Source organism: Acipenser ruthenus, chromosome 2 (assembly GCF_902713425.1).
Source record: "Acipenser ruthenus chromosome 2, fAciRut3.2 maternal haplotype, whole genome shotgun sequence".
Taxonomy (NCBI): Eukaryota; Metazoa; Chordata; class Actinopteri; order Acipenseriformes; family Acipenseridae; genus Acipenser; species Acipenser ruthenus.
This window is the reverse complement of record NC_081190.1, coordinates 42,110,850-42,135,757: the sequence shown is the minus strand read 5'-3', so window position 1 is coordinate 42,135,757 and position 24,908 is coordinate 42,110,850. Positions and strand designations below refer to the sequence as shown.

The window sequence follows — 24,908 nt, the reverse complement described above, 5'->3', positions numbered from 1 at the left end:
AAAATACTAGGGCTTGAAGTTTTAGGTTTTTATTTTTGTTCATGTGAACGTGTTTTGAGCTGATTTAATATCTTAATTAAGCTGCTAATTACTAAACAAAGTCACTTTTTGCCTTGATGTCCTGATTGACTTGCTGATTCTGTTTCACCTTTATTATTCGAACACAAGAGCAAGCAATGACATTAAATCACTTCCCCCAGATGCTACTGCATTTTGTTCTTGCACTTGCCTGGGAACTAGGTAGCTTCCAATGTGCCCGTTTTGTGTTGTTCCTTCCTGCTAATTTAACAGAATGTTCTCATAATTAGGATGTAGCAGCTTAAGACTTAAAGGCAAACCGTTAAAAGGAAATTAAAACACCAAAAAATTCAAGCCATACTTATGAAAATAACGTGCGCAGTAACCGAAAAAGATTGTATGCTTATGCTGGTGTTGGTTTCAGGATTCAATTAATCAACACGTACCTGAAATGCCGACACAGGCATTTAAAACATTTTGTGTGACCCGAGACAGGCAAGCATTCATTACGTTGACAAAATAATTTGTTTTGTAAATGCATTATCTAAATGAAATGTTATTAAATTACATACTTCCTTTTGTTCATATTACATCTTCTGGCTTTACATAACAGGAAAGCATGTCAGAGACAAATAGAAAATTCATAAGTTATGGGCCCTCTTAAACCACCTGTGTTAAGAGGCCACTATTAGACTGTCCCTAGCAGACTGTATTTTAGCAATTTTTTTGCAAAACTCAAAAAATGCTAATTCAAAAAGTATTCATACCCCGACAAGGAAAATGAAATTAATAGCTAATAACCTATTGAATTATTAGGATATTTGTCAACAAGCTTTTGGCATGATTCTTCAAAGATTTTTGACCATTCTTCAAATGCAAAATTGTTCCAGTTCATTCAAATTCTAAGGACTTCTCTTATGCACAGCCTTCTTCAACTCATACCAAAGATTCTCAAATTAGGATCAGGACTTAGACTAGGCCATTCCAGAACCTTGATTTTATTCTTCTTTAACCATTTTGAAGTAGATTTTGATGTGTGCTTTGGATCGTTGTCGTGTTGGAACGTCCAGTTGCACTTTAAACCAAGTTTTGTAGGCCAATATCTTTTGGTATGCTAGGGAATCCATTTTACCACATAGTGGAACTAAATTTCCTGTGCCATCAGAGGAAAAACAGCCCCATAGAAGGATATTACCACCTCCATGCTTGACAGTAGGTATGGTGTTCGTTTTTTTGTACACCTCACCAGACTTTCTCCAAATGTAACAGCGTGACCAAATAGCTTGATTTCTGTTTCATCACTCCACAAAACTTCTGACCAGAAATATCCATCATTCAAATGTCATTTTGCAAACTAAGCGATTGTCCTAGTGACGTTTTCTTGAGTGACTTTTTCCTTGGTCTATGACCATTGAGACTTTCTCGATGCAATATTCGACCTATGGTTGAAATGGAAACCTCAGTCCCACTTGGAGCCAATTCACTTTGAATATCTTTTGCAGACAATCTTGGATTGTTATTAACCTTCCTCACAATTCTTCTACTTATTCTTGGTGAAATAACCTTCTTTCTTCCAGACCGAGGGAGCGTTGTGACAGTACCATGAGTCTTGTACTTCTTGATAATAGAAACAATAGTTGAAATTGGGATACTCAAATGCTTGGAAATCGTCTTGTATCCTTCTCCATCTTTATGACAATAAATAATTCTGCCTAAGGTCTTCAGATAACACTTTACTTTTTCCCCCCCATTTTGACTTGCTGGTTATGACAGCAATCATCCTATGCCTAACCCTTTTATACGCTCTAAAAATGTTCACCTACAATCCAGCATTTTCTAGACTTTTCTAGAATAAGGTTCTGCATTATCACGTTGAAATTTCTAGCACCTCAAAAAATATTATCATAGCATCAAATGGTATGAATACTTTTGAGTTAGCATTTTTGGAGTTTTGCAAAAAAAAAAAAAATGCAAAAAAAAAAAATTGTAGACATAATCTTGTAATTTTTACTAGAATTATTTGTTTGAGAAATTTCTAGAAATTCCATTGAGGTATGTTAGACATGTACAATTCTTTAGGCAAAATAAAAGGAAACCCCCCATAATACTACCATGAAGTATAAGAAAACTCCTTAGGCAGGAAGATAAGCTAAATAAGCTAAAATAATGACAAATGTTTAACTAAAACTCACTGATGAATGCCAGTTAGACGCCATACTTTTTGTACTGCTTTGTATGTGAAGTATACCTCCCAGTCCTGTTACAGTAATCAGCAGGGGTCAATTGCAGTGATGTTTGGAATTTAAAAAACGTCTCCGCAAACCAGACGCAATGTGATTTTTTAATTGGCGACTAGACACTTTTGCAGCGACATGACCAGACACACCAGAAGAGACAGAGGCGATGCGACAGGTTTGAAAACTGCCAGATCTATACAACTGTTCAAAATTGCTATCAATGGCAAAACTAGGATGAATACTGGTACATATTCGACAACATGTGGAAATTATGAGTGTCTTCTATGATGATATTTCAGCACGTATGGCAATAAATCATACATACCAGGCTTAGCCAGTTCCTTCAAAATGGACTCCCACACATTATCTTTCAAATCTGTATCTTTGTAATTGTGATGCCCTTTGTCAAAGCTCTAGGTATTTTTCTAACAACAAGTAGTATTGTTTCCTCCATCATTTTGGATACTGCTTAACCCTGCTGGACCAGGTACACTGAAGCTGTTCACTGATTGCTCTATGCCCTAGTTGACACGCGTCAAACCACAAAAAATAGGATTCAATCATTTATTTTGTACCGCTCCAGTGCTGCCTGTCACATGAAAGCTACTTATCAAACAGTACAGATTCTATTCATTTTGACGCACAGTTCCACTTGCCGCATAACGTCTGATGGGTGACCGCCTTTAATACAGAGCTGCGTACTAAGCTGCGGACTGGCTAGTATGACACTATCTCGGGATCATTCTCAGTTCCGTACTAATTTAGTATCAATTGCAACAAAAAAATGATGCAGAACAAAGTTGGGGACTAGCTAATACACAACCTTAGCATGCAGCACAGGATTAAGCTCTTTATTGTAGCATGTTACCAAACAGGAACTGAAGGGGGAGTTCAAAATATGAGTTTGTTTTATATAACTATAAAATTATAAACATCTAGGAGTTATTTTTCCTCCAAGAACATTGCTTTTTATTAATTTGATCTTAAAGATTATGTTTTGTTACATATGCAAATTAAGTACCGAAACTAATTGATGCACAAAAGTAAATAGGCTGAATTGCATACAAACATTTTGCACTATTAAATCAAATGTACAATCTCATTTTCATAAAGCAGCATTATAATGAATGAAGTGCGTAATTGAAAAAAACTAAACTGTCATTAGTCCTCATTAATCAATTCACACATAAAACAAATGCATTTGTTTAGATGTAGCCCATATTAAAAGGTGTAAATGAAATCACCAGCATGTATAACGGGTGGATATTATTGGGCAGACTGTACTCGCCGAGCATACGAAAGTCTCTCGCTTCACATCACGAAAGCAGGTGTAGATAAAGGCAAGAGACTGCTTTATAAGGGGAAGCGCTTGTTAAACAATTGAACACCGCTGAATGATTACATCATTAGATTTAATGAGCTTCTGCACAATAATATACCTACAACTATTTCTAAGAGGACACAATAAACAAACAAACAAACAAACAATCACAAGATGCATTGGCCGTCGTACAATCATTGAATAATGAACGGCACCCTATTTAGTTTTACACTCATTTTAATATCCATCCACAATATAGTATTTAACTACCGTTCATTACCATTACAAATAGGATATAAGGTGTAATTACAAGCATCGTGGCAATTAAGAATATATGGAAGTTGAATTTATTTATTAATTTTTTTTAAACATAGGTCTAGGCTATGATTTGAAGAAGAATTAAACTTTGGCAAACATTTTGACTTCAAATCATTTTAAATATTTGAAATAGTTTGGTTCCATAAATGTTGACAAAACAGTTTGAGATTCTCCACATTTGTTTCAAGAGTTAGTACAATACCACAACTTTAGTCTAAAGTCAATGCTGGACTAAGTTAGTACAGTGTTTTAGCATCCTCTAGGAGGCAACCGTAGTAATTTTGGGTTTGTTGTAATTGAGAACATTTTTAGTACGCAGCTGGGGTCTATCTGGAGCAGTTCATTGCAATTGGTATTAAGTTGCGTACTACTTTATTACCGTCCTACGTACCAACCACGGGATCATCCACAGTTACTACACTCATTTTAGTTTGCTGCAATTGACCCCAGGAGTCTTGTATAGCTGCAATGGTATCAGATGTTCCTCAGATTCATGTGACGTGATACAAATCCTGATCCCCCCCCCCACCCCCACCCACACCAAAATAAATTTAAAAAAAGGCACTATTACACATTAACAGATTGACTTACTTCCTGAGACAGAAACGGGATGACCTGTGCACAGATAGTATTCAGCCTCTTTGCAATCTCTGTCTGTCAAGAAAAAGAAAATAGTCAGTCAACAAAACAAAGCATAAAGATGTGTTAAGTAAACCAATTATTATCCCAATCAAAAAATGCTTGATTTTTTTTTTTTTTTTTTTAAAACACAGAGGCATTGATTTACGGAAATTCATAAGACAGTGACACCACTCCAGAAAGTAAAGTCTAGTTCTCTATAGTCAGTGGTGTCTACTCCCTAGGATTACAAGCTAAATGCTACTTTCCCTTTTTAAAAGTTACATATTGTACTCCAATACTCAAACAGCATTTTAAGGTTTGATAAGACCTACAGTAATACTTCTCAAATATTAGTTCATTAGCTACAGTGCTCAAGTTTAACAGATATACAGACATAAAATGCATAGCAGCACATGCACACAGCCTTAAAACAGATTACAGTATGTGGGCTCTCAGTATCCAGCTTTTCTGGTTAGCACACAAGTTAGGTATTTAAGAGAGTGCAGATGCAATGTTCGGTGCATGTCAGATTTTCGGAGCAGCATCAAAGCCACCTTCATAATTCTGCTTCCATTACCTTACTTGAATCAGGAACATCAATTCACCTCCTCCTCCATAAGATAAGGTACATTGTTTGCCATGAACTGATGAAAGATGTATTTTTCTATTTCAAGTTGCTTATTAAAAATCTCTTAAGAGTTACTCTCCACAAGTATCTGCATTGATGCTCCATCTGTGTGAACAGCCATGGTGCACTGATTGATGGACTTCAAGTGCACTGCATTTAAAATAACGGGGGGGGTGGGGGTGAAAGATAAACTTGCATTGAAAGATGCTTGACTGGGCCTGGCTACACTAATTGAGCTTTCTATTTAGCTCTCTGGCAAGGCAGATTGCGAGCTGTACCTCCAGGAGAAAGCTCTTGTATCTGCCTGGCAGCTCTTACACGAACATCTCAAGTGCCTTTAATTGTTTATGTTCCTAATGCAGAGCCTCTTGAATGTTTGAATTCATTTTTAATAGCAGGCTTAAAAGCAGGGCCTATCAAAGAATGACAAAGCAATTTCATTATCAGCTCTTGCTACAGCAATGGCCTTTTGATTTATTTGCAAATGACAACCTTGGCAGGCCCCCCGACTTAAGTGCTTGCCTCCTTTTTTAAGCATCATTAAAATTAACACAAAGGAATTCTGCTGTGTTTTGCATGATTAAGTAGTACACGTGATGCTTTCTACCTTTATTTTTATTATTACTTTGTTGGCTGCAATATGTTTCCAATTAAAAACTAAACACTTTAATGAACCAACATTCTATATTACATTTGATGTTCTGTATAGTTAATGCATAATTCATCTGTATCTTACATCTTTGACAGCCTAGGAACTTAAAAGTATAAAACAAAACCTGCCTCAGTTTTATCCAGATAGCTTGGGTTACAGAAGTCATAAAATTGAGTAAGGAGAAAATTTGTAGCAGGTAGAAAAAAGTTGTACAGATACAGAAAAGCATGATTGGGTGACAGAAAAAAGAAAATGGTCCTCTTCTCTGGATTACAAAGACAAACTTCCTACCTTAAATACAGAATACGATTTACTTACATTAACTCAACACAGCATGAGGAAAGGGGGTGGGGGTATATTAAAATAAGTATATACAACTTATGTCCCTTATTAAAAATGCAGCAGCAAAAAAAGGGAAGGCTGTGCCACTGAAACTTTATACCAGCAGCACATCACTGTCATACACTCAAGCTTAGATTCAATTCACCCAAGTGCCACTGTCAAATGTTCCAATTCCCATGCACATTAAGATTATATTTCAATGCTTAAAATGTAATTTGTTCCAACTCTTGTCTCCATGGCAACGTTGGCTAACCCTGCAAAGTATTTGGGTAATTGGATATCTTATCTTTCAGTTGCTCTCAATATCGAATGATTCTTCTAGAATAGTAGCAGCCAATCAAATTTGCTGGCCTCCTGAGTAATAGCTATTGAAAAGTAGGCACATAGATCTCAGCTTTACAGCCACATTAACTTGTAGGTGACATCACTAGAAAAATCATCCTTTCCAAACGTATTTCAGATTTCCACTGGTTATGACAAATTCTTAAAAAATAAAAAAAAAGCCTTTGGTACAGAAGGCACAAATGGTTGACTGTAAAATAGGCTCCACCCCCCTGCCACCGAAAAAAGGTCAAATATATCGAGCAAGATGGGCTGAAAGCAGCATCTATTCAGCAGGCAGGGTAAACAATCCTCCTGCAGCTGCGAATTGTGCTGAACCTCTGCCAACTGGCAAGAGTAAAGCAGTCGTCAAAGACACTGGGACTCAGTCTTCACATCTTTAGCAAGTCAGGACCCTCCTTCAAAATCAACAGGCTGCAGAATCTTGCTGGGCTTCCAACTACCGACATGATAATCTTACAGTATATTAAAATGCAAGCAGAACAAAGCCCCACAACAAGCCATTATTATACAATAACCAATTCTACCCAATGAAAAACTGCAGACCTTTCACTTTAATTCAACTTGATCACAGAGAACACATATGGGTGAAACCGTGTGCGATGATCATTACAAAACACACAACATTTAGGAGTTTTCCAAACTGTAGTTGGACACTATGCCAGAACCTTTCTGCACAGTATACGAGGCTTGTTGCCAGCTATGATAACCACTCCAGAATTGAAACCAAATGCAGTTGTTAAAGGTAGATATCGATTAATTAGCAGGGTGACGGACATTACTCAGAACACAGATTTTTGTAACTGTCAATTGAAAGCTAGAATTCTGTGAATTGGCTACTTATAAAATTATCAAATCATACATTTTTTAGTACCTCTGAATGTCTTCAATAAAAAAAAAAAAATCTACTGCAAAAAAACTAATTGGTGGTAATTAGTTGACTGTGACAGACATTACATCAAACCAAAAATAAAAACCACACACCACACGTGCTTTTAAAGTTGACATTTACACTTGGCCAATAAGTGGGGTAAGCAACTGCCTATCCACATAAATAACACACACACCACTTTAAAGTAGAGCACTTCTGGCAGAAATAATAAATAAATAAATAAATAAATAAATAAATAAATACATACATAAATAAATAAATACACACACCATTTGCCCACTGGACTAACTAACCTGTTTGGTTGGCTCGATGTCAGCTGCTGGAATAAAAATTCCATTTATGTTATTATCTGTCACTTGTTTAGCACACTCAGCAAATGCACTGGCACTGTTCACCATAGCTTTCTTTACCAAAACTGCAGTCCATACTCTGTTCTTAACACAGCCCACAACCCCATCAACTGCAGCCTTTCCATGACGACTTGCAAAGTAGTTCAAGCCCAGGTGTTCAGATGCACTCATCCTGGATTAATGTTGTTTACAAAATTTTATTTTTGCTTAAATTGTGATGCGGCACCACCGGAGAAAAAAGCCCTGAAGTGCATTGCTGGAGATCTTTAATAAATCGCAGTATTTGTTGTGTGAAATGTAAATCGCTGACGAAAGCATATGCAGTGGTGGTATCAGGACCCATCCATGCAACAGCTGTGAAAATAGTCAACTGCCTATGACAGCAGAATGAACTTCAGAGTGCATACTTCTAACTACGTGTGTAACTTGCAACCACATCAGCTACTTTTGTACTATACCTAGGGCTGCCCTGATTAATCAACTAAAGAGTTGATTGCAGATTTTTTTTACTTTTTTTTTTATTTAAAATGATGCAGTTTTTTGTACATAATAAAATCAACCAATAGAAGATCTGCATTTTCATAGCAGTGTAATCATAAGTGAGCAGAGGCGGGACAAACAGTGAAGGTCTTTAGTAGGTTTAACCAATGGGAGAGTCAAAAATCTGCCCCTTGTTATACAGGTGCCCAATCATGCGAGCAGAGGCGGGACAAATATGGTATCGTAGGGTGTGTAAGCATAGCTGAATTAAAAAAATATATAAAAAATAAAACACCATAGCTGAATTTTGTGCGATAGCTTATTATAGAGACAGTTATTAAGAATTATATTGAGAACTTCGAAGTAATATTCAAATTGTTTTTTACAAATTAAAAAAAATGAGCCATTGTAGTCGATTTGGTTATAAATCAATTTAAGAACTCAATAAAAAAATGGGAGGTATACACCAGAAATACCTGAACTGATGAAGGCACCAATTCTTCAAATAGAGGTAATTATGTGGAATTACTTTCTGCTTTCTGACTACGACATCATGTTAAGCAGTCACTTGTCAGATTCTGAACAGCTTAATCTCTTCGGTGCCTCAGGTTCTGCTGGATGCAGAAGTACAGAAGGAAGCCAAGTACCTAGCTATGTAAACAACTGATGTTCTGTGAAAATGTGTTACATTTACTAAAATTAAAAAAGATTCTATCTATTTTTTTTGTATTACTATGCAGCTGCTATAATATCGTTACCTTTATTAAAAATGTGCACAGATTAACCTACCGATTAAATCAACTAATACATAAAAATTAACCGATCCAAAATTTTAAAAATCGATTGAGAGCTCCAATTATAACTTTCCATCCCCTATCCAAGGAAGGCTTTGTTATGCAGTCAAATTATCAGTTGTAAAAATATACATGCCTTGGAGCAACTGTTACTAAAATAAGACAAACTTGTATATAATGTCAGCAATAATGCAAACATTTAAAAATGGATGCCATCAGATTACTAAAGAGTAGAACAGCCTTTGTGAGAAGCTCATGACCCGTGGTTTCAAATGCCCTCTCATTATCCTGACCCTGCTTTTGCTGCTTTATGGCCCTCAGAGAGAAGAAGATTTGTATTGATTGCCCAGTTGAGCTACAGCTCCATAAACAGCATCTAAGGAGCAGGAAGTCTGTCTATGCGCCACTGCCACCTTCAACAGCTCTCAGTAATCCACAGGGGCTTTCATGTGTCACACAGAAACAAAATCTACATTTAGTTCAAGACAATTTCTACACAGCCATCACCAATACCCTGCAGCAGCAGAGGGAGAGAGAGAGAAACATAGACATTCCCTTCCAATTCAAAAATCCATACCATCATTGCCCTTGCAAACTGCTAAACAAGCAGTATTGGCAATTCACTTGTGGTCTGTAATATATTTACTGCAAATCCCCATGGCTCTGTCCCCAATGCCATTTTCTATTGTGTCTGGCCTTGTCAATACACTGACTGGCCATCTTTCGTATAAAGCTAGAAACGAGTGACTGTTTACTCAAGGCATCGATAGGATACAAAAGTGCCGTAAATTTTGACAGCTAAGAATCCAGGGCTCCTGCCTTTATTAAGCCCGATTTAATTAACATTGTTGTAACTTCATGAACACCAGATCTGTCAGCCACAGCATACACTGCAGTGAGATACAGTAACTTGCATTACACCGATCAACAACAAAGATTCAGGTGAAGTCGACCTAGTTCGTTTAAAATTTTCCACTAAATGTATCATGCAATATATCGGAAGAGCAACTTACTTTAGACACCAATTTAGCAATACAAAAGTAAAAGAATTTAAAAAAGACATTTGCAAAAAAAAAAAAAAAAAAACAACAACACTTTTAGGAATGGCTAGGGTCGGACAGAACGCATATAAATACTAGCAACTGTGTAATTGGAAAGTGTACTGCTGAGAAGAAAAAATATATATTTAGAGAACTACAAATGAAATGCACTGCAGCTTACTTGACTGCAGTAAAATAAACTGCCCTTGAAAATATCTAAAATATGACAGTGTGCTTGCTGTGGTGTATTTAATATCAAATAGCAGAATAAACGCACTGCAATTTAAACTTGTTTTTACTGAAAAATAAACTGGTACATATAACTGTAATCATAAGAGCTGTCTGTGTTACAGTACATGCTGTCAGATTAGGACTTGACTAACGATGAGCATGGAAGCTGCAGAATGCCGTTGCCCATATTACAACTGAACACAATTCCACACACATTTACAGACAGTCTTGTATTGCAGGGGCCTTGATACTCCAAAAGTCAATTTTTCTTCTTGTTGATCTTAAACCATCCAAAGTTGTGCCAGAATGCATCATTTTAAATCGGGGGGGGGGGGGGGGGGGGGGGGGGGCTACGCACCACAATGAAATTGATGCCTCTACCACCTTGTAAGTGCCACATACCTTAAACGTTGAAAACCGTGAAAATGTATATTTTCTAAACATTAGGACCATGCACGCATTAACTATACGCATTCATACTTAACCACAGAGCTACATTCATTATAAAGCCGGGTCCACACCTGAGCGATCAGTTGCGCAACCCAATTGCTCCCGAATTGCAGTGTCCACATCTGAGCAATTACTTGTGCCACAAGGTTCCCGCGTCTACAAGATTCATTTTTTTTATGATAACTGAGGTGACAGTTTTTTTTTTTTTTACATTTTTATTCTATCTACAAGGTGAAGTGTTTTTTTTGTTTGTTTTTGACGAGTTGACACGTTTTTTGTTTTTTTTTCTCCCGTGTTTACAAGTTTAGAATTGTATTTATTTTATTTATTTTTTTACAACCGAGGTGACACAGGTGGTAATGTGTCGAGTAATTAACGAGGAACAGTTGGCTGTTATTTTTTCAACTGTTATTTTAAATGCCATATTCCCTAAAGAAAAAAACAAAGCCGCGTAAAAACTGGAGGAAACAGGTTTTTTTTGTTGTATGTTTTTGGTTTTTTTTTTTTACCGCCGACATTTTTAAAATTAGAGCTTCTTAATATGCAAGCCGTGCAGTCCGCATTATAAGAACCAATCAGAGTTTGCGAATTGCCACGTGATCACCTGTGTCTACAGAAGTCGCTCAGGAGGTTGCCTGGAAAGTAGAGCAGTTCTCTGTCAAGCAACTGGTTGCGCAACTGCTCGCAACTGGTTGCAGGGACGTCCACATAAGCGACTTGGTTGCATGCAATTAAGTTTCGCAACTGATCGCTCAGGTGTGGATCCAGCTTTATACACATGCATGTATTTATTTATTTATTTATTTTTTTTACTTCCAACTCTCCTTTTACTTCAAGACAAAAAAAATCCCAACAACTTTTTGTCGAGATATTTTGATCCCTTAAAAAGACTGCTTGGAATGAGATTCTAGTAGAAAGTTTTCCAAATGATAGTAGAGCTCTGGTATTGATGGAACTATTGTATAATCCTGTATGGAGAAAAATCTCAGGTCACCTATAGCACCCTTTAGCAAATCAACTGTACCCAATGAGAAAAGGGAGATCAAAATCTTCAATATCAGGGCCTGCAATTACTCTGTACAATCTCAAGTGCCCAGAGAACAGGTGCAAAGGACCCTACAAAAAGATATAAATGTATTAAGTGTGCAGATCCACTGATAAAATTAACTACTTTATAATTATTATGAAAAGCTTTTGTTAAATATGATATATATCTAAGTTACTTGTGCTAACTTGACACAAAACAGTAACATGAAAGACATTTGTGTGGGGTGGTGGGCAAAATAAATAAAGACCTAAATTCATTTTCTTAACCTGAATAAAAAAAAGTATTTAACAAATGGAGCGGTGATGCTGCTGGATCGTATCATGTTTGGATTTCAGTGATCAAACTGTGAGCATTCATTTTGAAGCGCTGAAAAGCTTTTTGGATTAGATTACATAACTAATCAGTATCCAAGATTTGTATCTCCTTGTCCTTCAAAACCCTGTATTACTAAAGCCTATAATTTGCTTTCAACCCTTTGATCTGTATAATGCACTAAAGCAAGCCAGATTTATCCAACCCATTCTAATCTTCTGCCTCCCCTTTAATCACAATGCAGACTTGTTCTATATGACTGGTACCAACAATTAAATATATTATGTAGTTATCAAAATCAATTAACCACAACAAGTAATGTTTTCATGACTCCATAACCAATTTATAGTACAGTGCATCAATATTGCTTTTTTGCTGTAAAACCGCCCAAAAAATTAAAAATGAAGTCATTAATTGTGCTGTTTAAACCCACTTCATATTAAATATTTAATCTCTGGTAAAAGTCCTCCTTGAAAAAGAGAACACACTACTTAATTTGTCTTCAAATAAAATCTCACAGCTACAGGAATAAAATGTGATGAAGGCCTATTTTATGTATTTATTGTAAGGCAGGTTCATTGAATTGAATCACTTATATTTGAGCATCAAAAGAAAGGCATCACTTATATTTGAGCATCAAAAGAAACTTATCACTTATATTTGGATAAACTTCACTAGATGTGATTGAAAAATGACAAACTCTGTTTTAGAGGAGGTGCAGTGACTTTTTATTGTGCCGATTAACAATTGACATCACGAAGATACATCAAAAGTATCTATCGATCTTGGGTAGGTGTTGTGACTCATGGTCTCCCAGTTCGTGGCCTGTCATTGACAGAGTGTGTCTGGTTATACCATCTTGCCAGGTTTGAAATTGCTGGCTGTGAGCACCCAAGACGGCAAGCCTCAGTACGCTGCCCTAGTCCAGCCTCCAACAAGCCGATTGCACGAAGGCGCTGCTCTCTTGACAGACGTGGCATGTTTTTTTTCTGTGATTTTCTTTATTGCTTTTATTCAAGCTTGCAATTCAACAGCTGAAATCACTCCACGTCCAGTGTCCAATCAACTGTCTCACTAATTAGGTGATTAAGTGCATATGCTTCAGTCATAGTTACTCAAGCATGTCATGGTCAAGGATGAATGATCAAGTGATTAAAAAGAAACCAAAAACATTTCGTCAATGTCCATCATTTATATACCTTGTTTTTTTTCGAAAATAAATGTGTTATAATAGTGATGTTTCTTTTGATGCTCAGTATATTAGAATGTATAATAGTCTGTTTATAAAATAAGTATTTTTAAACGCTACAAGACAATCATGTAATATCCTATACAGCAGAGAATTCATTTCACAGAAATACACAGTTGACCTCTAAAATAATCAGTATGGATCCAGAAAGATGAGGTTGTGGGCTAAAAACTATTACAATGGCCTTAGGGCACCAATCAAGGAATGGCAAATCAGTCAAAGACAGGTCAGCAGAATAATGGGTGTCCACACAGCTGTCACGGAAAAGGGCAAGATGCAAACATTCATTGTAGCAGTTTATAGGGTCTATCAATGGGATTTAGCAGCAAAGACTCTTCTTTGGCTGCTTGCCACAGACCAAAAACTAATCTTACACCTAAACAACCCAGGCTTTAGACACAGGAAGCTTTATCTCCTGAATTATTCCAGGCAGCAGACAGCAGTCACAGCTGATAAAAATAAAAGGGCATTGCTGTAATGCCTGCTGACAGCAACTCTTCAGTGTAGCAAGTCTATTAATGTCTGATGCTCATAAGCTTTGCACAAGTAATACAAACACAGGGGAGTCCAATAAGGTCATTAATTAATTAAATACCAAGAAACAACATCTTGAGCTGTTGAATTGTTAGGCCTTGCTTAATACATTACTTGTATTTCTTTTTTTTTTATTTTAGTCGTTGCCAATTAGTTTTTTATTATTTTCTCCCCAATTTGAAATGCCCAATTATTTTTAGGCTCAGCTCACTGCTACCACCCCTGCGCTAAACTCGGGAGGGGCAAAGATGAACACACGCTGTCCTCCGAAGCGTGTGCTGTCAGCCGCCCGCTTCTTTACACTCTGCAGACTCACTGTGCAGCTGCCTCAGAGCTACAGCGTCGGAGGACAACGCAGCTCTGGGCAGCTTACAGGCAAGCCCGCAGGCGCCCGGCCAAACTACAGGGGTCGCTGGTGCGCAGTGAGCCGAGGACACCCTTGCCGACCTAACCCTCCCTCCCCCCGGACGACGCTTGGCCAATTGAGCGCCGCCCCCTGGGAGCTCCCGTCCACGGTCAGCTGTGGAATAGCCTGGATTCGAAACGGCGACGTCCAGGCTATAGAGCGCATCCTGCACTCTAGCGAGTGCTTTTACTGGATGCGCCACTCGGGAGCCCCTATTACTTGTATTTCTAAGCATCCAGACATGCCACAAGAAGAAATAAGGCTGAGATACCAAAATAAATAAATAAATTAAACAAATAAAAATGCAGCCTAATATACAGGGTGATTAGAAAGTAAGTTTACTACAAGGCATGTGGTAAACTTGCTTTCTAATCACCCTGTATTACAAATCACACACATTTCACAGCCACTGAGGCCAGAAAATGTCATGGAACTTTACAGTTAAAACTACTAAAATCATGAATACATTTAAACTCTGTTAGAACAGAGTGGCAATATGCAGACTAGTGACCCTAAAACCCTTTGTGACATATCCTCCAAATGTCCACACCTGCCCCTATAGGAAATCTTGAAAGGAGGCAAACCATCAAAAAAGCTGTGATCCAACTGATTTGGTTCGCAGATTAAACACTTGACAACCCAGAAACAATCGTTTTATGGTCAATGACTACTACTAAAAATTGTACTTCAATATTCCTTGAATTGAAATAGATTTATAAAAAGGCATTTTTTTTTCTACATTGTAAATAACAAAACAAAAATCTAGCAAACCTGTATTTTAATTAAGAGCCTGAAGCCTGGCACATTAGGATGTCAGTCAAAAAACAGGACATAACCCCCTACGCACAAAATGCTGGCACCTACGTTATTGAAAGCAAGATACTGTACACCTTTGTTATAACGAACCTATTGTGGTCCAAGCCTTTTGTTCATTATATTGAGGGGTTAATTGTAGCGAAAGGACAATCAAAATGAACGATAAACTGTTGGAGTAAATTAAATTAGATCAATTTAATTGTAGAATTACATGTACCTGTTCGCCTCATCTATGCAGTATTCTGCCTTTGCTTTATCCTATTCATTAAAAAATTAAAACGCAGTACAAAAAGCAAGAATCCTGAATTGAAGCTGAACGTTTATTCAAAATCAATCTGACATGAATCATTTCAAAGTGCACCACCTCTTAATCCAACATGCAAGAATCCTAAACTGAGCTTTTATTCCAAATCAACCCGACATGACATGAAGTTCAAAGATCCTCCATTATTATTTTTTTCCTTTAACAATCTTGCTTTGCCGCATGGTTGCTGAACAATCCAAAAAAACAAAAAGTGCTTTTTGACAACATATATCCACAATAGAGATATGCCTGTGTTACTCCTTTTTTCAAACGATCAACATACAGTAGTTTCCAGCTTTGTTGCAACATAAAATGATTTTCATTTTCAGAGGCATAGTTACACAGCCACACGCTTTTATTAAGACAAAAGAGTTGACTTCACTGCAGAGGTAGCATCTTGTGCATACAGACCGGGATGTTGACAGTGTGTGTTTATTAGGGGTGGGTCGGACTGAGGATCCGTATTGCAATATAGTGCAATACTGAAGACAATATAGCGATATGTATTGCGATACATACTGGAATTCAACAGCAAATGATGCTGATAAAATCTACATATATAAACTGTGCTTTGTCATTTTTATGGAATTTAAAGTATTATAGGTCAATTCAATGCTTGAATTCCACAGCAGTGAGCGCATTTTAATGTATTAAAAAACACTATAATGGCTAAGATATAATAATAATCTTTATTTTTCTACAGCGCCTTTCATAGTGGACCACCATCACAAAGCATTTTATAGAGGCTGTGAACTGTGCATTATATGCAGAGTCACTTCCAATTTAACATCTCATCCACAGGATGGAGCAGGGTCACACAGTGGCAGAGGTGGGATTTGAACCGGTAACCTTCTGGTTACAAGCCCTGGACTTTAACCACTGGACCACACTGCCTCCTAATAGTGTTTCAGTGGTTACTTTTTCGCCGGTTCATGGAGTTGTTTCTGCTTATCAGATGACAATCTTATTGCTTACGCATCACCCAGCGGTGCATGGCTTGGTTTAGGCTGGTGGGCATGTTTGCAGATTTTTCAGTGAAGCACACTCTTTTCCTATGCTACGGGCTATTCAGTGCTGCTTGTAATTAAGTTTTGGACTAGTGGTGTGGTGTATAACCCAAGATTTTTTAAGAGGGTTTAAAGGTTCTGTATGCGGCATAGTAATGTGCAGTTCAAATTTCTTTGCCGACTCGATTCGTTTGATTCAGTTGGTGAATCGGTTCAAAAGATTTGTTCGTTTGATTCACTGAAGCAAAACAATTCCGTCTTGAATGATCGGTAGATTCAAAAGTAATTTCTGAATCATTTCATGAGTTGTTGGGCTGGTAACTTGACTCATCATGTCATGTAATGTAATGGAATTCTGAACCGATTTCTAGGATTCACCGTATGAGCCGTTCAAAAAGAACAAATCATTCACAAATTATACAATACAAAATGTAATTGTTTAACATTTATCTTATACATTAATTACAATATGTGACAACTATATTCATACTGTTGAAACAACTGATAACACACGTGGTACCACTTTCGTTTACATAATAGAAATCATTAGACTAGTGAGAAAAGCCTTTTCAGCATGGAGAATCCACTATGAATGAATGATGATGATGATTGCATTTGCAAGATGATTTATGAACTGTGGAGGGCACTCGGGGCCGAGTGAAAGATAAATTTGGCCGGAGGCTTCGTCTGTGGGTGCCCGACGGCTACCTGCGCGAGGCCGGCTGGAAATACATGAACAGTTACATGCATCCCAGTGCCGCAGATAGAAAGTGACTATAAGCCACCTCCCCCCAAAAAAGACGAGGCCACCTATCCCCCAAATATTGAAATTCATGAAAATCAGCAGCCGAGACACAGCTTGTCCCCCAGAGCATGACTGCATTGAGGGAGAGAGCCCAGCTTCTCTAGCCTGATCACGTACCCTGCAGAACTAAATATGAACCGCTCAGCACTCGGGTAAGGAAAAACCCCCTACTCACATATTTTTTATTTTTTAGTGGGAAACTCAGTAAAACCGTAGCCGAGGGCAGCCCTTCCTCCAGGCTCTAAGCGGTCAACTCTGTTTCGGCCTCGCAGCACTTGACTGAGCAGCCGAAACAAAAAGAAGCGACATGAAAGAATAACACGCAGAGCTGATGACTTATTGGTTAGGGGCAGATTCTCCTTTGCAGAAAAGCACCCAAGTTTACAATTCTGTGAAGTACTAGCACTTCAGAGCCTTTGCACATGCGCATTGTTACTTTGAGGCCATAATGCCAGTAGTGTGATGTTATATGTCTGGGACACAACGGGATGACACCAGTAAAAACTAGAGGGCGTGGGACAACCAGAGAGGCGTGACTACAGACGGCAGATTGGACATGCACAATCTGTATTGTAAAAGCCTTTAACAAACCGTGTAGCATTGAAACGCTTTGTGTACTCGCAGGTAAGAGCGGAATAACTGCTGCATATTTAAATGCTTACACTAAATGCAAAATGAAAGGACCATTGAATCAACCTGTCAGAATGTAATATGACGAATTAAACTCACATATGAAATGTCCAGTAACTAATTTTTGTTGGATCCTCTGAAATACGTGCATGTGCTCTAAATTTGAAAAACAGAAAAAACAATGCTGGTTTTAATTCTCTAAAAGCATTGATTTTAAATGTCATTTTTACATTTTTATTATAAATCTTTATTTTCATTTTATATTAAACATGTTTTTCAAAAGTGCATCCTATGACTGGCCATAAACACGAGTTTAAAGTGGCTTTATATAAAATCGGTCAGTGCAGAGACCCGGGGTTTGGAATAAATGACTGATCTTGCTTTTAAGATGTAATATATATATATTACAAAAGCATAAATAAGTGCTACACATTTACTTAAAATAATAATAATAATAATAATAATAATAATAATAAGTAATGTTATAAAATATTTAAGTATTTGCTTTGCTTAGTTTTTTTTCAGAATATAGTGTAAAATTACACTGTCCAGAACTGTCAGCAGATAGTCTTTAAAAATACATGTAAAAACAATAAAAATTGCACTGATACAGTTCTTAAATTGGTGACGAATAAAAAATAACTGAGCGTTTGTGTAATTTGTAATTTTATTGGATGCAGAGCTCCAGAAAGAATTGACGGGGGGGGGGGGCGGACGTGATATACTATACAGGGCATCATGGTAACTGAAGTTCTGTGCTGGAGATGACCTTATAAACCTAAAGGAATAGAAAAAACATGCATGATAAAAATAGTAAAAAAAATAAATACAAAACCACAAAAGACAACATTTACCAGCTGGATGCTTTCAAAACCCTTATCAAGGGTGCGTGAATTTGTATAATTTGTTTTACAAAAATCTATATTTTAATTGTCGTTCCGGTACTTTAAAATGTAAGACTCTACACCACTGTATGTAAGGTTGGTGGTACCGCCAGCATAAACATGCTGCAATGTTTGATGCTATATAGCCATGCTTTTTAGATTAGTTTGTTAGGAAATGATTTCTCACGTGACTTTGCTTTGCAGCTCAAAATCTCTGTGTGCTGCTTCCATATTTTCTTTTGTGTTAGCACTGCTCACATTACAAGTTCTCGCAGGAAGTGATTATCTTGCGAGATAATAGATGACAATTTCCAGTAGATGTTTCCCTGAATCAATTTAACCAAAAATACTGGTATTGTTGTTCAAATACCGGTTATTGTATTCCCTGATGAATATAGCTACATACCGGTACACCAGTATTATCGTGCACCCCTAGTGTTTATATTATCTTTGTTTTTTGATTTGGGGGTCTAGGGGTCAGGTTCGTTTTAGCCGAAGGTTCGTTATAATGAAGGGCGTTATAGCGAGTGTGTACTGTAGTTCTGAATTCTCTCTTTCATCTTCTAGATGGGGATCTGTATGGGAAAGCACACTTTTTGAATATGATACCACCATGAATGAGCAGAATGCCTGAATAAAAGCTTTCAGAAACAGCTCTGCAAACCCACAGGAGGCCATCACGCTGAGTGAGCATTGAGTCGGCCCAGGAGACAAGCTTGCCATGGAGGAGGTTAAAAAAAAAAAGTTTCACAGCCGAGCGTTTTCCTAGTAACAAAGACATTGTCAAAATGACATTTTCTTCACAGTGAATGCTAGCATTTGCTTATGCCATAAAAAGAATAATTTCAGCCTGCCAGGAGCCTAGCTAATGCCCAGTTTACCCCCAGAGAGAATTCCTGTCAAATGTAATGAGAGCTGCAAAGGCCCTCTCTATAACATAATGAGCACTTAGGACGCACTGGTGATCAGTCAGCGAAAAGGCATCAATCCGAGCCTGGCTACACCCTTGGGCTGAGACGTCACCAGTTAATAAAAATTATGATTACTTCATGCGGCACGCCTCCACAGGATCCGCAACACTGTCTGTTATCGCCTGAAAGGCTGGATTGCATTTATGCAGGTTGCAGAGCTGCTAGAATGTATCATAGTACATATCAGAGTTTTCTTCGATCTACTGCAATTCATCTGTATAGATAACTAAAACTGGTGGATACCATTCCCCCTGGAATACATTAACACAAAATGCAAGAATGTTTACATTATCCAAACCCAATTGCTGAAGTGCTTCCATGTATGCTAAGTTACGTTTTCCTTCAAATTGAACACTTTCAGTTATTAGGTCAAACAGCTCAAAAATCACCTTACAATATACATACATCTACCTACAGGAGATCTCTTACTATACAAATTCAAGAGGATATTTACAATACTCTTCCAGTTTCCAATAAAACAACAAACATATTTATTTACATGATTGGAAAATACAAAATGTTTCCACTCAACTCTTAAATTACTTACATTTAAAAATAGCACTGAACTAAGACACTTTCCACACACTGTTACAGGTGTAATGTCCCTTAAAAAAAAAAAAAATGTTCTTTATGTTCTGATATCTTAGCTCTAGCAGATGTAGAAATACAGTAAGAAACTGTTACATTTTCTAAAACGTTTCATCTGGTCTGTCTTCAATTGAACACTTTCCTATTTTACTCGCATTGTGAGCCTGAACAGTAGCCAGCAAAGAAAATCACTGGGTATTTAAAGTACATTTGCTTAATAAAAGTCTGAGCACAGAGAAAAACTGAAGCCTTCACTAATCAATTAATCTGCCTTGTCCTTCGCCAGTCAGCCATGCTCTTTAATTTAATGAAACAAGAGTTCTCAGAGGAGACTCAAATGCATCAAGCAAGAATTGCATTGTACATTTGAAACTGGGCATCTCACCCAACGATAATTTTTAAAAAGCTCAATTCTTTAAAAAAAAACTCATTGTTGCCAGGATCTTGATGAAAAAGTAAACGTCAACATAACCACAGAGCACTTCCACCCTGTCATAAGTCTATTTGGCAAAAGATGACAACTCAATTCAAAATCATGCATTAAGCAATCACCAGACCTTCTGAACTTCAACCTGAGAACTGTCTTTCACTGTCTGTTTTGTAATTTACTCCTACCATACAAAGACACACTACAGACTATCCAACACTGGCACTGCAAGAAGCAATGCTTTGGAGACAGCATTGTTCCACCCCATCCCCTTTTTGTTATTGTAATGTTTAAATTAATTAATTAATTAATTAACTATATATATATATATATATATATATATATATATATATATAGTAAAGTAAAGAAACGTCAACACCAGTACATGTCCACACAGAACTTTCCTAATTTTCTTTCAGGTTCTGGCTTTAACTATCAAGTGTTGAGGTTAAACTTACCTGCTTATGCATTTCAATGTTGAGCCCGTAAGACATTTCATAGTACTGTGAATAAATAATGTTGAAATTCATCAGTTGGTATTGTAGTCTCAAACGAACACTCAAAGCATTACAGCAAACACATTTTATGCAAAAAGATAACTTACCATAACATAGTGCCTCTGCATTTCTGTTTTTTCACTGGCTAGTTTCTCACACTCCAGCTTCAGACTAACAGAAAAAAGTACAAGCTCTTTAAAATACAAACACTGCTGTGTGAAATAGGAAGACAATAACCTTTATTGTTTAAACTTTACATGTACAGGCATATATACAAGCCCTAATCTAAATTACACCAAGTTCATACTTCTGCTGAACATGTACATGGTCTTACATTGATTAAATCACGCATTCGAGCATTGGTAGAAACAGTTTCAGATCAACTAGGACTTCGCAAAGGGTATAATGTGTTGCATTTCTCATATTGAATTACATTCTTCCCAAAGTTGGTAACATTTGTATTTTGCCTACTATTCCTACAAACGATTTGTCACTGACCAACCATTAATAGATTAAGCAAAAATATCTAACTATATAACTAACACCATTTAAAAAAAGACAATATATATATATATATATATATATATATATATATATTGTTTTATAAGTTTATTTAAACTGGCTCCAAACGCCACCCTCTGGTTTCCTATCTTAACCACAGTGTACCTACCGCAGACAACAACCGAAATGTCCTGACTGTAAATAACACGAAATGTTTTTTTTTTTTTTTTTTTTTTTTTAAATGCAGTAGACCACAGATATGTAAATTATAACTGCACACACCTGTGATACTGAGCTTGTAGAAACTGAAATTCTTCTTTTATGCGATCCAAGGACTCGGGGATAGTAAATTTAAAGGGGTGTCCCGCAGGCTGATGCGGCGTCTGTCAAAGGTGGGTAGAAAGATAAGAGAAAGGAAATTGGGAGGGGGAGGAGGAGTAGAATATTATTCGAGTTACATGAGGTTAAATACATAAACCCCTTGATATACTTACACATCCACAGCTACGATTACACAATAAAATAAGCATGTGTATTCTGCGTTATTACGAGAGAAAAATATGCGCGCTGCTTGTTCATTAAAAACGTAAATAATTGAAATAAATAGAAAGCACACAACGTATCACACGCAAGTAAAATCAAAAGGTAAACTAAGTGTAATGTGCTATAGTACTATAAGGGGGCAATATTTGTATCATTAACGAAACAAATTAAACCTAGCATCACAAGAATAAATAGTGAAACACATCGCCTAGTTGCATGAACCTCACTATTATAATTTTTTTTTTTTTTTCAGTTCAGAAAAAAAGTGTTAAATATTCGTAAGGAAACCGTGAGGCAGAAAGGGTAGTTCCCCCATTTTCCTTTGTGTGGTTGTTTGTACACTTACGGGATGTCTGCTTTGAGGAAACATATCTTCTTCGACTACGTAGCTCCTCCTGAAGCTCGGTTCTCGGTGGTTTATATTTCAACCAGGTTCACGAGAAATTTAGGAGCACACACGGGAAACTCAGAACTGTGACAAAACCATCCTGGATTGCGAAAAGAAGAGAGACCGGAAAGAAATCCCACTCGAGTCCTCCCAGCAAACACACATATAAATATATCCTTTGCAAAACAAAACAAGCGTTTCTTAATCGTTGCAGCCCTAAGACGAAGTTGTATATTATTGGGCCTTCCTTGGTTTTAAAGATTGTCCAATGGCAGTAGTAAAACTGGACTACAATGGAAGCAGTCCACCTTTAACTCTCTTTTGAATACAATTTTCAACGCAGCGACGGTTCTCTGCAGGGTTATCCAGTTAGGTGATAAAAAAAAAAATGCCACACCGAAATGTCTTTTTTGTACAAGTCCACAGCAACACCGACTTAAAATCTAGTGTCAATGAGCCCCAGCCACAATGAGGGTTAAATTAAAATGTTTACATAAATACAAGGAAATAGACCCCCCGATAATATTATTAAAACAAACAAACAAAAGTACTTAGTAGTTATATCCAAGAAAGAAAAAAGTTAAAAATGTTTTGTTTGTTTAAAAAAAAAAAAAAAAGCAAAATACATCTAATCTTATTCGGAAAAACAATGTAGTTCTCCCTACCCGACACTATCCCACTACTTACATTAACACGCGGTTTCACACTCGCAGTACTAACCAGATATGGGACTGCCTCTGAAAACTAACTGGATCCAATCAAAATTGCGCATCCACGTGGGGCTGTGACGTAATTATAGTATCTGTCCAATAGAATTGTTAGATAAGAATCCATGCTTGTCGATTACACTCAGCAACAGAGTGTGCTGACCAATAGAAACGTCGGTAATGCTGAGATTGGCGTGGAAGAATGAGAAGGTCGGTCTGTGGGAGAGTGACAATCCTCAAATGTCAATCAAAGTAACGTGGGGCGCGTGTACTTCTTAAAGAGATAGGCGATTAATAATACAGCGTTACCTATTTTCGATATTGCAAGCGCTACATTTGTGTTTACACTTTAAGAAGCTTGTTGCATAGGGATGTCTGTATCTCAAGAAAATTGAATTCTTCGGTCTTCTCAGATAATAATAATAATAATAATAATAATAATAATATCTTGATTTTTATATAGCACCTTTCATAGTGGACCACCATCACAAAGTGCTTTACAGAGGTAGGCTGTGAACTGTGCATTATATGCAGAGTCACTTACAATAGAACATTGATTTAACATCTCATCTGCAGAGGATAAGTGACTTACTCACGGTCACACAGTGAGTCAGTCAGCAGCAAAGGTGGGATTTGAACCGGTGAACTGCTGGTTATAAGTCCTGGACTTTAACCACTGGACCATACTGCCACACCATATATTTAAAGAATATTACAAATTACATATGAAAAGCATATAGTATACATTGAAAATAAACCCAACTCAAGAGAAAATGTAAATCTTCCCTACAAAGTATAATACTTTGGTTACAACTCCCTTCCTAAAATTATGATTGCTGAATCATAATAGGAAACTGTAAGAAACATGCCTGTTTTGTACCAAATCTACCATTGCATTTATATAGGATGGATAGGTGAACCTCAAATCACCACACAATTATTCAAACAATTAATTATAAATAGTGCTGGGACGAACACAGGATTTTCACGTTCAGATATTTGCTCATAATTAAAATATTCATTTGGATATTCGTTTGTTTTCAAAAAATAATAAAAGCCATTATATTGCTCTGAGCGCAGGCAGAGACAGCATAGCAGCAGGAATAGGGGGAGTGGCCCCTGTGTGTGTGCCTTTATTTTACAGCAAGACGTTAAAATATGTTAAAGTAGAAAAATATCCCAGGCTTAAAGAATACTTTGTGCCTTTTTTCTGTCCCATGAGATTCTAACTTGCTCTAAGCAGCACAACGCGTTTTTGACCCAGATGGCCTTCCATAGAGAAGACAATGTTTACTTTTGCTGGCTAAAATTTTTAAATAGATGCTCAAGAGCCAGATAACCAGCAAGCATTGGGCCAGCGATGGCAGTAAGTCGATATGGTTGGACATTGGTTGTGGTTGGTGAGCTGTAGTTGAGCCAATGATGGTTCATTGTTATTGGACCAATGAGCTAAATGCCATTGGGACATGGTTGGCAGTATGGTGTTGGTGCAATGGTGTTTTATGTCATTGAACCAGGGCTGGCTTTCAATGCTGTTTCAGTGTTATTAGGCAAACGTCAGGCCAATGAGCAAAA

General features: G+C 37.2%; 1 protein-coding gene across 11 annotated transcripts in view; it reads right to left on the bottom strand.

Annotated features, from left to right (window-relative positions):
- The window catches only part of LOC117409221 (transducin-like enhancer protein 1), a 68,772-nt gene extending 45,406 nt beyond the window's left edge, over positions 1 to 23,366 (bottom strand). For 5 of the 11 annotated variants that reach the window (XM_034014905.3, XM_034014906.3, XM_058996158.1 and 2 more), the window contains exons 1-5: positions 22,585 to 23,364; positions 21,978 to 22,078; positions 21,302 to 21,365; positions 21,156 to 21,200; positions 4,486 to 4,548 (exon numbers count right to left, since the gene is read on the bottom strand). In XM_034014905.3, coding sequence (XP_033870796.1) covers positions 4,486 to 4,548; positions 21,156 to 21,200; positions 21,302 to 21,365; positions 21,978 to 22,078; positions 22,585 to 22,608 — 297 coding nt within the window. In that variant the 5' untranslated portion in view covers positions 22,609 to 23,364. Of the gene's footprint in view, positions 1 to 4,485; positions 4,549 to 21,155; positions 21,201 to 21,301; positions 21,366 to 21,977; positions 22,079 to 22,584 lie in introns of those variants that run through there. The other 6 variants (XM_058996168.1, XM_058996172.1, XM_058996178.1 and 3 more) reach the window with 3 other exon arrangements.
- Positions 23,367 to 24,908: the final 1,542 nt, after the last annotated feature.